This window comes from Bombus vosnesenskii, unplaced genomic scaffold (genome assembly GCF_011952255.1).
Source record: "Bombus vosnesenskii isolate JDL3184/JDL3185 unplaced genomic scaffold, Bvos_JDL3184-5_v1.1 scf7180000013264, whole genome shotgun sequence".
NCBI lineage: Eukaryota > Metazoa > Arthropoda > Insecta > Hymenoptera > Apidae > Bombus > Bombus vosnesenskii.
Window position 1 is genome coordinate 10,041,098 of NW_022882924.1, and position 16,608 is coordinate 10,057,705.

The 16,608-nt window shown below is 36.9% G+C and overlaps 2 protein-coding genes and 1 long non-coding RNA gene across 10 annotated transcripts; 1 reads left to right on the plus strand and 2 right to left on the minus strand.

The window, feature by feature from the left end:
* Window positions 1–74: 74 nt before the first annotated feature.
* Window positions 75–814, minus strand: LOC117236274 (COP9 signalosome complex subunit 9). The gene is made up of 3 exons (XM_033499081.1): window positions 613–814; window positions 347–416; window positions 75–252 (listed from the first exon to the last, which is right to left on the minus strand). The coding sequence occupies exons 1-3, from the start codon at window positions 679–681 to the stop codon at window positions 215–217; spliced, it is 177 nt and encodes a 58-aa protein (XP_033354972.1). The 5' UTR covers window positions 682–814; the 3' UTR covers window positions 75–214.
* A 2,818-nt stretch (window positions 815–3,632) lies between these two features.
* On the plus strand, window positions 3,633–15,702 carry LOC117239334. The gene is made up of 3 exons (XR_004494421.1): window positions 3,633–3,945; window positions 15,183–15,320; window positions 15,416–15,702. It is a non-coding gene; the product is annotated as an uncharacterized LOC117239334 (long non-coding RNA).
* LOC117239269 (PHD finger protein rhinoceros) lies at window positions 4,213–15,648 on the minus strand. 8 transcript variants are annotated; one of them, XR_004494404.1, is made up of 10 exons: window positions 15,155–15,648; window positions 14,490–14,646; window positions 14,077–14,229; window positions 13,717–14,004; window positions 13,448–13,621; window positions 13,155–13,327; window positions 12,949–13,072; window positions 5,272–12,598; window positions 5,081–5,181; window positions 4,213–4,976 (listed from the first exon to the last, which is right to left on the minus strand). XR_004494404.1 is itself a non-coding variant. In XM_033504726.1 (8 exons), the coding sequence occupies exons 1-8, from the start codon at window positions 15,610–15,612 to the stop codon at window positions 5,405–5,407; spliced, it is 8,721 nt and encodes a 2,906-aa protein (XP_033360617.1). In that variant the 5' UTR covers window positions 15,613–15,648; the 3' UTR covers window positions 4,213–5,404. The 8 variants fall into 8 exon arrangements, 1 of the variants encoding a protein (XP_033360617.1); XR_004494403.1 differs by having other exon boundaries at window positions 4,213–4,642; window positions 4,922–4,976; window positions 5,081–12,598; XR_004494402.1 differs by having other exon boundaries at window positions 4,213–5,181.
* Window positions 15,703–16,608: the final 906 nt, after the last annotated feature.

The window sequence follows — 16,608 nt, forward strand, 5'->3', positions numbered from 1 at the left end:
ATTTGTTACTGTTATCTGAATCAGTTCAAATAAAAGATGAAAATAGATTTACTAAAAGTAGTCATAAAAGCAAATCTGTTCCATGTTTTTTACTTCAATTTCTACTATATATCACAAAGCATTTTAAATTAAATATTTATAGAATGCTTTATAAGTTGTTTTTCTTTTTCATTATAATTACTTTTACTATTGCTATTATCAAAATTATAAATTTTTATTCAAGATCATCATCGTCATATAGATCATCAAAATCTGAAAGAAAGCATTATTACTCATAAGATATCAGTAGTATTTGTTATGCTATCAGCATTAATTAATTTTGAATGAAAATATTATCTTTATTTACCATTGAAAAAATCCGCATGTACTGCTTTTTCACTTGCAGTTAAATCAACCAACAAACGACTACCTCCAACCTAAAATAATTTTAATAAATTCATGATTATCAATATTCGTATTGGTTTATTTTTTCCTCCAGAACAACCATTTACAAACTTTTCGAAAATTATCAATATATATAATTTGGAGGAGAAAAAACGATGTTTAGTTCATCATTTACTAATAAAAATTAATGTTTCAACGTAAACATAACCTTATTAAATTGATACATACCTCTTCTAATTCGATGTAAGATCCAGCACCTTCTGGAAACATCTCATCTGCTACAAGGGTAGGTTTCATTTTATTACAAATGTGAATTAAACAAGGACTGTGTAAATTTTTTGCAAGGCTATTATGGCTGGATATATATACAATTAATAACAAGCTACTATGCAACAGTAATATGTTATCCAAAGAATTTGAAATCTTGTATCAGCGCCCTCTCGAGAAAATTGACAAAGTTACATAACCAGGTATGTATTTTAAATTACTTTTTAAAATTCTAATGGATATTTTCACAAAAAAATAAGGATTAAACAAAATGGTATTCAACGATATCTATCTCTGTGTTTTTTTTAAAAAACTGTAATTATTATTAATCGTAATAATATACTCATCATTGACAATGACGCGGCTATGTGCACATTAAAACACCTTAATCCGTATCTTACAAGACCAGCTTTTCTTTTACACTATATACAGTAGCTAAATATTGTATTATTTCATTTTGCAATATAATAAAACTATTTATATATTTATATATGCACGTATGTGTTTTTGAATCGTTGTAAGTGTCTACACTTTCTATTTTTACATGCAGACACGTGCAACAAATTATAACAAAATTCATCAGCTTCTTTAATTTTCTTTCTATGCTTAGCATAAGCAAGAAACGATTCGAAATTAAACAATTCTGCTTGACTTGCTTCTTCTCTGTACAACGTAATAGGCTCCTCTAAGGCTCAGCTTATCGCCGACGAATTTTTTCTTCGGCGTCCAACGACGTATAACGTTATTCTTCGTCTCAGAATTCAGGAGACTATATAATTTAATATTAACATCTCGTTCGACCCTAGAACCAGCTGACTCGATTATTATATTTTACTAAAATCACGATTAAAATCACGATTGGAATTCTTCTGATTTTAGTTGGGATTATATTTTATTTACAAGTTGATTAAAGTTAAACTTCTCTTTCGTTGAGTCCGCATATTCAATTGCATTTAACTGTAACTCTCTATATTCTATGTAAAATCAATCATACAGATAACAAAAAATATACATATCAAAACTTGAAAACAAAAAATCGTCATCTTTGAGCGAGATAATCTTCGTGATAGCTTTGATTTATTAGAACGATCTACAATGATTCTTTTGTACCCCATATTGTTTGTATAAATATACAGAATAAAATATTGTACAACATTTTCTAAATGAGGAGATTCTTGAGCTAAGGTAACATAATTTTAAATGTTTCTACGGTTTTGAGAATCATACAAGAGCAAGAAAAAGAGATAGTCGAATATAATAAAGTATAGGCATTTGTAGCATATTGCACCGTCATTTTACATATAGTTTATTTTGACTTATAAAAAAATGCTGATTAGACCACTCTTTTTATGAGTCATAAAAAGTTGTCGTTCAAAATGAATATTGTAACAGCAAGAAAAAAAAAAGAAAACATTTATAAAACATTGCATTTGCACGTTTTCATAGATCACAATTCCATCGTTACGAAGATATGATTTCATTAAATGAAATCGTTCTTAAAATTGATAAATAGTAAGCAACAATATTTAAAAGTGACATATGAGTCACGAATTATTTAAAAACGTTTAAATAACGTTTTGTTTTATCCCTTTTCTTTTTTTGTTAATTCTTTTACAGACATTTCATTCAGTCGTACAAAATTGTATCAAAAATCGTACAAAATATTCGTACAGAGGTACAATATCGTGAAAGTACGATACATTAGAGCTCTTATATTTTTCAACATTGATAGTCAATAATTTAAAAAGCACAAAAGAAAAATATTTAAGAAACATGTAATTATAGTACTGTTAGCTCAGGAATCTCTTATACATGGATACGGTACTTCTAAAGGGACACTCTGTACGGATGTAAAACAATATTAAAAAGTAGAAAATATAGACAAAACTATCGTTTGACAATACTAATTTTTTCTATGGAAATCTTTATGTATTCCGAAAAATAGCATACGACACTCGATTTTAGACTTCACATCGTAGTTGAATAAAAATAATTGTTGCAATTAAAAAAAGTAATAAGTACAGAAAAGCGGACATATGGGAATTTGATTGACTGGATCTAGGGTCAAATACATCGGTCCGCGCAGAGAAATTCCGTACCCCGGATTCCGAGCGAAGAAGTTACGTTTTATCTTCGTCACAGAATGAAGAAGGAAACAAAATTTATATTTGTTTCCGCATAAGAAAGAAAATTGTCCCTCTATCGCTGGCATACACGGCGAAAGTCCAACGAGGACAAACATTTTTTAATGTATAACGAATTCCAATATGGATATGGACGATTATTTTTGATTACTATTTCTCATATAGTCCTCTTTTTTTAATGAACATCCATAAGAGTGGATGCTTATTTATCATCGTAAAATTACGCAGTTATCCTTAAAAGGGAAATTCATGTTCCCCGGAAATGAGTTAAAAAATGAGATTGTTCGGTGTCAAAGTAAAAACGTAAAAACCAGAAGGAGCGCAAACGAATTAACTATCACATTATAAACTATACTACTGTGTAAAAACGTATTTCCATTCTATGTAGAGCTTACTTACAATAACAAATACAATAAATTATTAACATTGTACTCGGTATAAAATATATTTGAATATATATATATATATATATTATATATATATATCATATATTTAATATATTATATATATATCATATATTTAATATATTATATATATAATAAAATATATATATTATATATATATTTAATATATATATATATTAAATATATGATTATATATATAATTATATATATATAATATATATGTATATATATATTATATATATATAATACCAAATGAATCATAAAAACGATGAGAAATGCGTGTTGATAGTTCTTACGAATTTACTTTGGTAAAAAGTATATTATTACACGCCTACAATGCTAGATACGAATAGATATATCTAACAACGGACATTCGGTGACTCGTATACTAACGATAACTGCGTAATTATAATTGATGCATATTATTGCGGTAGACTATACGATTAATTGATCTAATTCATCGAAGAAACTGCTACTGCGCAGTAAGATTGTCCTCGTCTATAACTCGGCTAAATTACAATTCTTTCTCCGCCCGAAAGTTCATTACTTCTTTTACTTGTTATGTTCTTTTCTGCATTTTTTAAATATATATTATTTCTACTATAATGTCAATCGACCATTTTGTTTGGGGAGAGGGGGGAACACTCGAGCGATCCAGTAATTATGGGGGGATACTGAACGTTTCTGCGCGGCCCAGGATTAATTTGCCTGGAAGATCGGACCGCGTGGTAAAACACAGCCATCACGTAAGCTTCGCACTGATTACAAAATCTCTCACGCAGCTTCTCATTCGCACATTCACCGGTCTTTCACTTTCTCCCTCGTGTACTTACAGCTCTCATCCTCTTATCGCATGTATTCCTCTTATTCGACTTAGACTAAATACAATCGTAGATTACAATTATGTACAATTAACTATTTCTTACTGTGAAAGTTCCGACGAGGCCGCGTACGAAGTAATCTCGAGAATCATCCCCGTTTTAATCCAACGTTCTTTTAATCGTTTCTTCCTATTTTTTTTTTCAAGTTCTCTGTACACATACAATACACACGCATAATTCAGACATACACACATACACAGGAGAATTCGTGTAGACAAGACAAAAAATGTTTTTTCTTCTTTACAACATCAGTCCGTTGAATTCACAGTAGATTCCATGGAGACCTTCGTCAACAACCTCGACTGTTTCTTCAATCTGCTTTCTCTTTCATCAAGGAAAAACAGACATCTGGTCGCCGCCGCGAAATGGCACGCCCGTTTTCATCTCTCGAGTATTGTTTAAGAATAAAACCGGATTATTTTTGTTTTTTCTCGAGGAGTATAAATTCTTCTCGTTTAACGTAGGAGAACGTCCGTTGAAGCGAGTCCAGAACGAGTATATCTTAGAAGTCGCGCGACCACCTTGTTCCTCTCGCCGAAATGAGCGTTTTTGTTTCGTGATTCTGTTGCCGTAAGAAGGTGAAATTTATAAAAGAAATTCATTAATATGAACAAAGAATAATCATCGTATATACATAAGATAATGATAATGATTAATAATAATAATATTAATATTAATAATAATAAAATATAATAATAATAAAATAAAAAACATGGTCTATAAATATCATCAACAGACTAATGCAAGTAATTCTTACATACAATTTTGTAAAAAATGTTGTATCAAGAACTATCGTATCATAGGCTTAGTGAAAACAGTTGATAAAATTCATACTCCGTACTTTATCAATTATATGTACAACTCCTATTGAAAATCTTGAACCTAAACGGATCTATCTGCAAAACAAAAAATATTTGATCACTAACGATTTGATTATTAATATCGATCTATTTATCGAAGTAGTATTATTCAATTTAATAATATTAGTAAAATATTTGACCTGATTTAAAGCAAATACCAAAAACTTGAAGTTTTGAAGCCTACGACGACATCAGTGTTGTCTGTCTCTTTCTTAGATCTTTCCACTAAGCCAACGATACGCTGCAACAAATATTATAAAAAATTGTCTTGTAAGAATATGCAGTACCTCGATCTTCTTGGACCGTATCACTTGGAGGAACAGTTTTTCACCTTATTACGGCAACATGCTTTCACCGCAAGCGTGTATCGAGTCCGTTTTCTTTATCGATCGTAAAAATCATACAAGCACCGTGTGTATGTGTTCTTGTCCTCTGCTTCATTACTCCACGAGTATCATTAATTATCACCTAACTTGGCATCCCTGCGGTATACTTGTCGCGGCAGGACACGTGGAGGAGTCCCTCTGCACGGAACTATTGTTCTCCTCCTCTTCTTCTTCTTCCTCCTCTCTGGAAGATTCCTCCTCGTCTTGGCCCTTGATCGGTGGATTTCTCGTCTCGTTCGAAACTTCAAGACTTCCCGGTTTCTCCCTCGTTAAACTGGACTCCTCACCGTGGACTGGTGGGCCCTTCAACTCGTAGCCCTCTTGACAACGTGTCAATTTTAACCTAATCGGAGTGACTTTCGCCGAACGAACGTTTCTGGGTGCACTACCACCAGTATCTGGGTCGGTAGGTTGTTTCTCTTCGATGTTAGCAGCTACCGATGGGTAAACAGGCTCGTCTTTGACCGGTTCCGGAGGTGGGGGACCTACTCTACTATCAGTCGGATGTCGTTCCTCTTCGTCCTCTTCTTCCTCATCCGTGAGCAAAATCGGTAATTCGTCTGGAGAATCATTACCTTTGCCGAGTCTTATTATTAATTTCGGAGGAGCGGTTCCACCCTCGAGGATACGTACCCTAGCTTCCTTTCTACTCGACTGTCGTTTCTTTCGTTTACTATTTCTATCCTTTTTACTTTTCCCTCTTAATTTCTCATCGTTATCGAAACCGGCCATGATCATACGCCTGAATTTCATACTCTCTCTCTTTAACTCCTCGATGCTCGGTGTACTACTAGGAATACTGCACAACCGCTTTTTCGGCGGTCTGATCCTCGTTCTGTCATCCTGGCCACTTTCTTGGCCACCAATTATGCTGTTACCGATCTTGATCTTCAACTTCGGCGGACCACTGTTCGTAGTAGTGGTCGTGGTGGTCGTAGTCGTCGATCTACCGCCACTACTCTGCCTGCCTCTCCTACGATCCGTGTTTCCGACTGGAGCGTTACCACTGGAACTAGCACCGTTAGTAGCGCTGCCCCGCCTTCTCTCGACGCTTCCCTCTTCCTCGTTGGTATCCAAGAATCCGGCAGATCTTTCTTTTCTTCGTTTCTTCTCCATGTTCGCATCGACGACTGCCTTGTAGTCTTCCCTCGTGGGTATACTGGTCATCGAGGCAACCGCTTTCGGTATTGTTATCACTGTGCGATTGATCTGTGGCATGATGATTGGTGCTGACGTAGCCAGGTTTCCACAGCCTGGCTCGTCCATATTCATATCCTGAGAACAGTACTGCCGGAGCAATTCCTTCTTTCGCATTCGTCTAAGGTTTGAGGTTCCGGAAGCGATGGAAGCACTGGTAGCGGCTGGTGTGATTATCACGGGTGCCTGCTGTGCAAGCGGTGGTACCGACGAGGTAGCAACGTAATTAGCATCCAGGAAAGGACCTTTGATCTTAACCTTCAGCTGGTTTCTCGAATCCGTCAAGGAGACTTTATTGGCGTCAACAAAGCCAGAAGATGAGGCATCGATACTCGCATCAAAATTCGGCTTTGAACAGTCTTCTTGACCTTGCTTGATCAGCGCGGGTCCGAATTCTTTCTCGAGGTCTTCTTCGATATCCGGGAGGGCAGGATCATTAGCTGAAACGCTCGTAAACGTACCCAGGAAATGATTCTCGTACGTCTGACCATGCAAGGTAGAAGAACTTGAAGCATCAAGAGTGGAATTGTATGTTCTCATATCGACAGGGCCTGGAATAAGTGGTAGGACGGTATCGAAGCTCTGTCCAGCGTTTGACTGACTTTCCACGACAACAGAATCATCATGACTTGGAGAGCAAGAGAGTCGTCTGTCTTCCAGATACTTCCTGCTACCTCCAGGGCTGGAGAGTCTTGACTGAACGCTTTCTCCGGAAGCCATAACCGTGGAATCTCTCCTTTCGACTCCAGCCGTCGCGGCATCAGTCGACTTCTTTCGCTCTCTCATAGTGCGTAAATCGGCAATATTCGCCTCACTAGTTGAATCTTCGTCGGAATCGAAGTCGTAAACTGTGCCGACTAGTTTGTTCTGAATGGAGTCATCGTGTTGGCCGATACCCGCGCCGGAGACCAGAGGGAGTCCTGAATTTTGTCCGCTTCTACCTCGACCTCTGCCTCTTCCGCGTCCACGCCCCCTATAACCGGAGTGTTGCGCCGAATTTTTGGCACCTCTGCCACGACCTCGCGCTCCAGGAACGTTTTTCTGAGTTTCCTGTCTTGGAGATTTTCCCGGAGATTTCCCTTGCAAAGACGTTACACGAGCAGATGTCCTGGTAGGTTTGGAAGGTGACTTTTTCCCAGAATGTTGGCTCTTGCTGTCCGTTAGAGCTTCTTGAAGGCTCTCGACAACGGTGTCGCTGGCATGACTCTCTGGTGCTACGGTGTTTAAGAAGTTTATTGGCAACGAAGGTGAAGCGGTTACTTGCGTTTGTAATTGTTGTTGCGTCCTCTCTATAGGTTCTGCAGGTGGAACGGTGACTTGTGGAGGTGGTGGCGGTGGCGGTGGAGGTGGTGTGACTATCTTAGTAGGCGAGACCATGGCTGCGGTAAGCGCCATGTTGTGCGAGGAAGACGTGAATGCTGCGGTACATGGCGAAGCTTGTAGATTAAGCGAATCTTCTAGCGGTTTCACGTGTGGCAATAACGATTGAGCTCCTGGAAACGCAGCTCCAAATGCTGGCGGAAAAAGAGCTGGTCCAGGAGAAGGGTAAGGTAAAGGTGCTGCACAGGACTGTGGCGGAAATAGGCTGACTGGACCGGTACCGTAACTCGAATCCGCGTAGTATGTTGTTTCCATGGAACATGGTGGAAACGGAATGCTCGGTACGTTCTTGTAAGGTGGAATGGAATGATCCTCCGCGGAAGAGGCGGAAGTAATCGAAGAAGATGTAGATCTTCGGGAAGGCAAAACTTGACTTTCCGCCCACCTGGTGTCTGGACGACCGTTTATATCATTGTACGGTGAATTTTGATCGTACTCCTGCTGTCTGACAACGTCGTCCTCTTTATCGAGCACCCTGTCCATCATTTCAGCAGCCTGATCCTCTTCTGATGCTGGCAAACTGATCAAATGTCTGCTCATTATTTCCATAGGACTTTCTTCAGGTATCTGTTGATCGAGTATCGTCCTTTCGTGTGGCTCTTGCTGACTATGTAGAATCGAATGTGATTGCTGCAAAAGATATTGTTCCTGGATACTCGGTGCGGTCAAATGAGTACGCGCGATAGAATCGTTCTCTGGAATAGTTTCATTAGAAAAATGATTGCTGTATCGACGATTCTGCGTCTCCATCAAAGCATTCAAATGTTGCACATCACTCAGTTCAAAACTATTGATGCTTGGTGGAACCCATCTCTCGTCAGTCTCCGCTCGATCGAGTTTTGATCGTTCCACTAAGCTTACTTTGTTCGCCTCACGATCTTCTTCATAGGCCGCATACCTATCGTTACCGCTCGAGTAGCATGTTTTTCTCTTTTCCTCTACCGTACTCTTATTATAAGTGCTAGGACGGGTTTCATTAATAGCTACCTCTTCTTCGGAAATTTCAACATTTTTTACGTTTAGGACTGGTTCTGCAATAGGCTCGAGGATCTTTGTCTCTTTTTCTGCTTGAGTTTGAGCAAGTTGCTGTTGCTGCTGCTGAAGTTGCGGGGATTGTTGTGGTTGTTGCGGTTGTAGTTGCTGCAGTGGTTGTTGTTGTTGCTCGTACGTTTTTTCTATTGGTGGTTCCTCCTTTTTGATTTCGCCATCCACAGGTACTGCCTCTAATTCGAACTGACTAGAATTTGATTTCTTCGAGAGTTCCATACGCAATTTCTCAACAAGATGCAATGTTTCCCTCGCGCTATCTTCTTTCGAATCTTCCTTGAACCACAACTCATTATTGAACGAGAAACTTAATGGTACACCCCGTTCTTCCGCATCTCTTGATATACCAAATCCATCTTCGTTCACTATTTCTTCTGTTAACATATCCTGGTCAAAATCAAACAATTCCGAAACACTCGCATCTTTACCATGTTGTGGCGAGAAAATTGATCTATTTGCAGATTTTCGTCGTTTTTGATGTTCTTTTTCAGAATTTTCAACTCTTTCCAAAACAGATTTGACGTTGTCATCTTTGCTGCTTTCTTTCTGCACATTGTCTTCCACGGGAACGGGCTGAGGTTCGATATTTTGCAGTGGTTCAACACTTCGTTGTTCGACAATTTCCTCCAGGTTCTTCGTTTGATTCCGATCCGTTTTCTTCTTTCCAGCTATAACTTTCTCAATTTCTGGTACCTCGGAAATATCCTTCTTTATTATCTCTTCCTCCTCTTGTTCTTCCGATTTTGGTTTCTCAATAATAATATCGCTCTCGTTAATATGGTTTTTACGATCTTCGTTTTTCACAGCTTCTTTCATTTGTTGACTTTCTTCCACGGATCCCTTCTCTTCCTTTTCCTCGTCACAAGCAACTTTCTCAACTTTCACCTCCGAATTTTTACTCTTAGACATTTTGTCGTGATGTTCACGTTTCTCCAACAATTTATCTAATCCCCTCAATGATTTTTTCGGACTATCCCTTTCCGCTCTACGCTGTTTCATTTCTTCTTCCAAAATATTGATTGCGTCCTTGCCTCCAATCTTTTTAACTTTCTTCTCTTCGTTCTTTGAAGAATTGTCCATGCATTCGTTAGTTTTTCCTTGATCAACAATCTTTGGTTCGTCTTTTCTACTCTCCTCTTCGTTTTTATTTTCTACTATCTTAACAGGTTGCTTGTCGGTTAACCGTTTCTCCGGTTTCTTGATCGTTTCTTTCCCACTCTTTTCATCCTTTGCGACAGACTCGTTCGGTTTTCGCTTTCTGCCTTCGGACTTGGTCTTCTTATCTTCTTTCCTTGACAAGGACTGCTGCTTACTAGCTTGACCCGACTTTTTGGGAGGTCTGGACCCAGGAACACTTCTTGCCCCATCATGATCTCCAGACCCAATGAGCAGATCCTCATTAGTCTCTGTTCCTGTTGTTGTGGCTCCCGCTGTTGCTGGTTGCTTTTGTTTGTTGTCTCTTTGATCCTGCTTCTTGACAGTTGCTTCTTGTTGTTGTGTCTGTGGCTGTTGTTGTTCTTTAGGGGTTCTACGAGATTCCTCTCTCTCAGTAGGCGGCTGAAACTCAGGTCCCCGCCGCCCGTCGGAAGTTTTAAGCTTCTTCTCGGGCAGCTTCTTGAGTTTCCGCCCTGAAATTTGTTTTCTTTCAGCATCCTGTCGTTCTGGTGACGTTTTATTAGACTGTTGCCTTCTATTTGCTGTGCTTGAAATTGTAACCGGTTTACTTTTCGTTTTGTTACCAGTATCACTTTCAGAGGAAGTAGAACAAGAAGAACCGTCCACCACTTCATCTGAGAATTTCCTACGTTCTGGATTTTCGGAATCACTGCTACTTTCTGAGGAACTGCTACAACTATTACTACTACTGCTGCTATCGCTGTTGCTTGAAAGCACCGACGACTTTTGGTCGCTCGGTTTTCTAGGTCTTCTCGGGCGACTCTCCTTCGAGATGATTTCCTCTTTCCTGGAGGACGATTCTTCTTTCTTAGAAATCAATTCGTCCTTTCTGGATGAAACTTCCTCTTTTCTAGAGGATGAGGAAGAAGAAGATGAAGAAGAGGATGAAGATGACGAAGAGGATGAGGAAGATGACGACGATGAAGATGATGAGGATATTTCTTCTTTTCGTGAAGGAAGTTCTTCTTTTCTGGAAGAATCGTCCTTTTTAATTTCCTTCCTTTTTCCTGCTTCTGGAGATTCCTTTTTCGATCTTCCGTCAAGCGTCTCCTGTTCAATTTGCTGCGTAGTCTTAGTACCCATGCCACTTTTGATGTGTTCGGCGGCCTTCTTGGCAGCTTGTCTTTGCGGCACATACGCCAAAATCTCCGTTCCATCTTCTTTATCGAAATCATATACATCGTTATTTTTAGTTTCTTTCGACTGTTTGTTTTCTCTCTGTTTTTTATTAGGGGTTTTGTCTTTTGATTGCTTCGACGAGGAACATTTCGGAAATTCGTCGACAGGAGACTTAATTACTTCTGGAGTAGATTCAGGCACCGAATTGTCTTTTTTGCCTTGCTGTGTGCGTTGCATGATTTCCGAAGCTTTCTTCGCAGCTTGTCTCTGTGGAACGATTAATGCGGAAGGTATATATTCTTTCTTTTTAGAGCCAGCTTTATTTTGATTCTCTTTATTCTTCGATCCTGTATTATGATACGTTGATTCGACATGTCTGGGATCTTTGCCAAAACTTTTTTGTGAATTTTTTGACAAATTTGCTGCGGAAAACTCTTTCACTGCTGCTTTTGTGATTAAAACCGCAGAATGAGATGCATGTTCTTGGGAGTCAGAGTCAGTATCTGAATAAATAGTGGAAGCGGTAAAATGCTTCGTTGCGCCACCGCTTAACATTAACAGTTCGTCGCTTTCACTACCAGAAGCACTTCCTAATTCTTTCTCCATATGTTCGAGCGTATGCGATCTACTATTCACAAGCTTTTCATTTTCACTGTTATCCCTAAGCGCCGAATGTAATTTATCAGCCGATTGAACAGTCTTTTTCGTTTTTCTTCGCGATAGTTTAGTTTTCGTCGAAACGTTAGTTTCTTCTTCCGTACTCGACTCAGTTTTCGATTTTTCGGTTGTCTTCACCTTAGCCGCATCCGTTTCACTACTACTGACAGATGATAGATCACTGCCATAAAGAGTCTTTCTTCGGACAGAGCCATTGAAGTATAACTTTTTACTAGAGGCACCATTAAAATCTTGTTGTTGTTGTTGCTGCTGTTGTTGCTGCTGCTGAGTCTTCTTCTCTTCACTAGTCGGAGAGTCTATACCAGCGATTCTGGCAATAATCGTGTCAAAGTCGTGAGTGTGATCCTCCGAGTCAGGGTGGGAATATAATCGGTCGTATATCGAAGGTCCATGATTTGCTTCCATTACAGCAGCGGCTGCTGACGGTGGTAAAGGTGGACCAGACATTAGTAAAGCTTGCTTGTGGAAAGTCTGCTCTCGTAATCTGAGGAAGGTTCGACAGAGTTTTTCTCTTCTGCCAACCATGTAACATAGGTTTCGAACTCTTTCCAGATCTTGGCGCAATTGCACAAATGTCCTCATCTTTTCAAGATCTGCTGCTTGTCCTTGATTACGTGATCCACTACCCGAAAGTTCTCCACAACGCGGTGCCAAAAGCGGTTTGTTATGACCAGCCTATAAAATTAAATGAAAAAATTAAGAAAAAATAAATTTAACATAAGAAAGCTGTTCACTTATTTCATTTATGATTTTCTGCTTATTCTCGATATAAATGTTGACTTTATAAAGAAACAACGCTAAAATTAGTGAAGCGAAATAGAATGTTTAAATAGGATGTAGGAAAAAATAAATTTAAACAAGTAATTCAAACATATTAAATTAATAAGTCAAATTACTTTTATAATTATAATCTTAAATAGAAAAATCGTAGATTAATAACAATCATTAGTACAGAAGCACATAGTAAACAACAAAAAATTATTATTAGTTTCAACTAATATGTGATGTTTTCAAATCTTACTTACCCTTCTTTTGAGCTTCCAATAATTATAAATATAAACAATGCCATCAGGATCGACATCTAACTGCTGCGAAGCGATATCCTTTAAACTCACGTGTTTGTCAAATTCTGCTTCAATTTCCTGTAGTCTAATGAAAAATAGACGAAAATTTATAATAAATATAGGAAGTTGATAAAGAAAAATTAACGAAATAGTGATTAAACACATACTTTGCAGCACGTGCTTGATTTTTCTCTTCAGAAGTCATGTCTTTTCTCTTACGTCTTCTAGACTCCGCATCTTCGGAATCTGATCCCGCTTTGTCAGCTCCACTTCCTATAGTGCTTCCAGTACCTTGAACTTTATCTTTCGTATTTGTTCTACTATGTTTCTGGCAGTAAGACTGTAAATAAAATTTACATTAATATTCACATTATTATTCTTCATTACCAAAAAATTGTAATAATAATTAATAATTTAATAGTTTTGGAATTAATATTCTCAATTATTTGATAAATAGTACCCTTAATTTTACTCCATCATCTGCCATTTCATCTTCAATGATTGCCTTCATTTCTAAGCCATATTTGAAGGCACACGTTACGTGATACGCTGTCTTACACGTCTTTATACTGCACTGGATGCAAGCACCGACCCTCTCTCGACACAATACACATATTAAGGCCCATCGACTTTGCTATAAAGAAAAATTTATTATATGAACTTAAAATTTTTACTTTTTTTTCTATAAAATTTATATTGAACATATATGTATATATATATTTCACATACCGGAATGCTGGATATTTTAGTAATAGGCTCCATTCTTTCGACACAACCAATACTGACTTCTGGGATCCATAAAGCACAAGAAACATGAGCCCATTTTTGGCCACTACGAGTACACTTCATAGCACCACCTTTGTTAGGACAAAGAACACAATCTGGTCGTTGACTTAGAGAACAAGTTCTGCATAGCCATGAACCATCTGGTATTGAAGTAATTCCATAACATGCTTGATGTACACATATATTGCAGCAGTCACAAAATACCATTTCATTTCCTTCCTCAGAATCAGGCTAACAAAATAATTTTTATTACTATTCAGTATTATTAATCCTGTTTCATGAAATTAATCAGAAGATACTTACAGATCTGCAAACATCGCAAATCACATTTTCATCATACTCAATACCAAGACCTTCCTCATTCTTGACTATAGTTTGTATTCTTTCCCAACAACGAACTTCCAGTTCTTCTATCACACGTTCCAATTGTGATTCCGTAATAGGCAATTGTCCAGCCTAAAATTATAATGCAATTATAAATTATAAAATTATATAATAAAACTATGCAATTTTGAATAAACATTTACTTTCATATTTTGGCTGTAAAGAATAAAATTATTATACATGTATAGAGTTTTATTATTCATATCCATTAAATCTACTAAAATAAAACAGTAAATGAGAAATATAGATTATTTATTCAATCAAATAAGAAATTTTTATTGACTTATTTAACGAAATGTTATGTGATGAAAACTAGTCAATTTCAAACATACCTGTGCACGTTCACCGTTTAATACATCCAACCAAGCAATATCAGTATCATCAAGGTCATAGGCACAAGCTTTTTCTGCTCGTGCTGGAGTTGTGCTTAAATGATGATCTTCAGGGTTGAAATAATCATCACGAGATATCCTTACGAACTTTTTAGGTCTATGAAAATTCCATCATTGAAGAAAATTAGCAAAAGACTATTCATTTATATTATGTTAATTATAGTTATTAATATGTAAAGTGATACATGTCTAAAATTAAACTAAAAATCAGGAATAAAAATCACATTTCCATCAAGTATAAATCATTTTCTAACCAAATATAGAATAGACATTAGGTTTCAAATAATTTTTAAAATATTAACATTTCTTTTTAGAAAAATAAGATCAGTGGTTCCTTAAAGCATTCTATTAACTTTATGAAACCTCAAAGATTATATTTTAATATGCAGAAAGGATTTTTCTCTTGTAGTAGTACTTGCTACAGTACAGCAATTACCATGTAGTAATGACAATAGTGTTGTAAATTATAAGTAACATTATAATAATTGTTTCGAACAAAATTATTTATTAAATTCAATGTAACTATTGAATATCTGTCATATTCAAAACATAGTTATTTTCAGACATATTTAAAGAAGATACAATAAACTGTAAATATGACTTACAATTTAAATTCACTGTGCTGCTTTATAGGTGTAGCTTGTGTGATAGTGACTGTTGGTTCTGGAAGGGAGTCTGGGTTGACAGGTACTTGAACACCTCTCTCCCATTCTTGCTTCCATTGATCAGTAATAACCCAATATTCATTGGGACTTAGTGGCTCACTGTCAGGTAATTTCATTGCGCTAATCAAATCCTTACGAAATAATTCTGCAGGAGCCTCAGCAGAGGAGCGATTATATATACTAGAGATTTTAATGTCACAGAGTGGTCTGGGGGTCCAGGATGCCCCTCCTTGACTGGACGACGCCATCGTCTCCTCCTCTTCTGAGGGCCCCATGGTAGCTGCCAGCGACGACGAACCCGACGCTGGGACCAGCCTACATTTGCGCCTTTTGATTGCGCCTGGGCAAGACGCCAAATCATTGTCGTTTCTATTTATCCGTTTGCCTCGCTGTGCCATTCTACTATACCAAGTGAGCTAGCGGTACGTGGCACGTGCAGGTGAGCCGCGCACACCCTAAAACATTTCATTATTGTAAATTAAATGAATAATAAAAAAAATTTGAAGCAAAGGTATTTATTTAATTACTCACTACATAGTCGTCCATGTATTTATTATCTAGAAAGCGGATTCCTCTTGGAGCTGCAACAACAAAAATATAATTGTGGCTTTAATCTAGTTAAAAGAAAAGCTTACAAAATTTAATTAAAACTTCTTCAAATAATTATCAACTATGTCTTAACACCAAATATGATTCCCTGTGCAAAATTAATTGTTCTTCATAAATAAAGGAATATTTATATAGGAATAACAATATTACATGATTTTAATAAAAATATTACATAAAATAAAATTTCCATGCTTAGATACAACAAATGGAGTATATCACATTAAAATGAAAACAAAGCAATATATAAAATCAACAATTTATGCATTACATTGTATAAATTTAAATTAATAACTGTTTGCAAAGAAATAATAGAAAAAAAGAATCAAATCTAGTAAAAATAGTACATATATGCAATTATAATACACAGCAGTAACTGCGTAGAAAAAATATGTAGAATACGATCATTGAAACATATTTCATACGATACACACTGCAATAATGTTCATCAATTAAGTAGAAATGTATTATTACACATAATAAAAATATAAAAGTAAATATAGATAAAGAATTGGTATTACACAGAGATCATAACTGTAAGACACGAAGCATTCCTTCGCAAACTGAATTTGCAAAGATAACATTTGAGATTAGAACTATTCGATAACACAAATTGACAATTCTACTAATTAGCACACATTAAGATGTTTATATCAGAATTCTAATAATGCAAACACGTTTGAGAGCATAACACTCGGACAAAAGGACTGATGGTATAGACCGATTGTATTGCAGGGGGTCTGCGGCCGTTGATCCTCGATGGCCGCCGCGGAGAGGTTATAAATGGG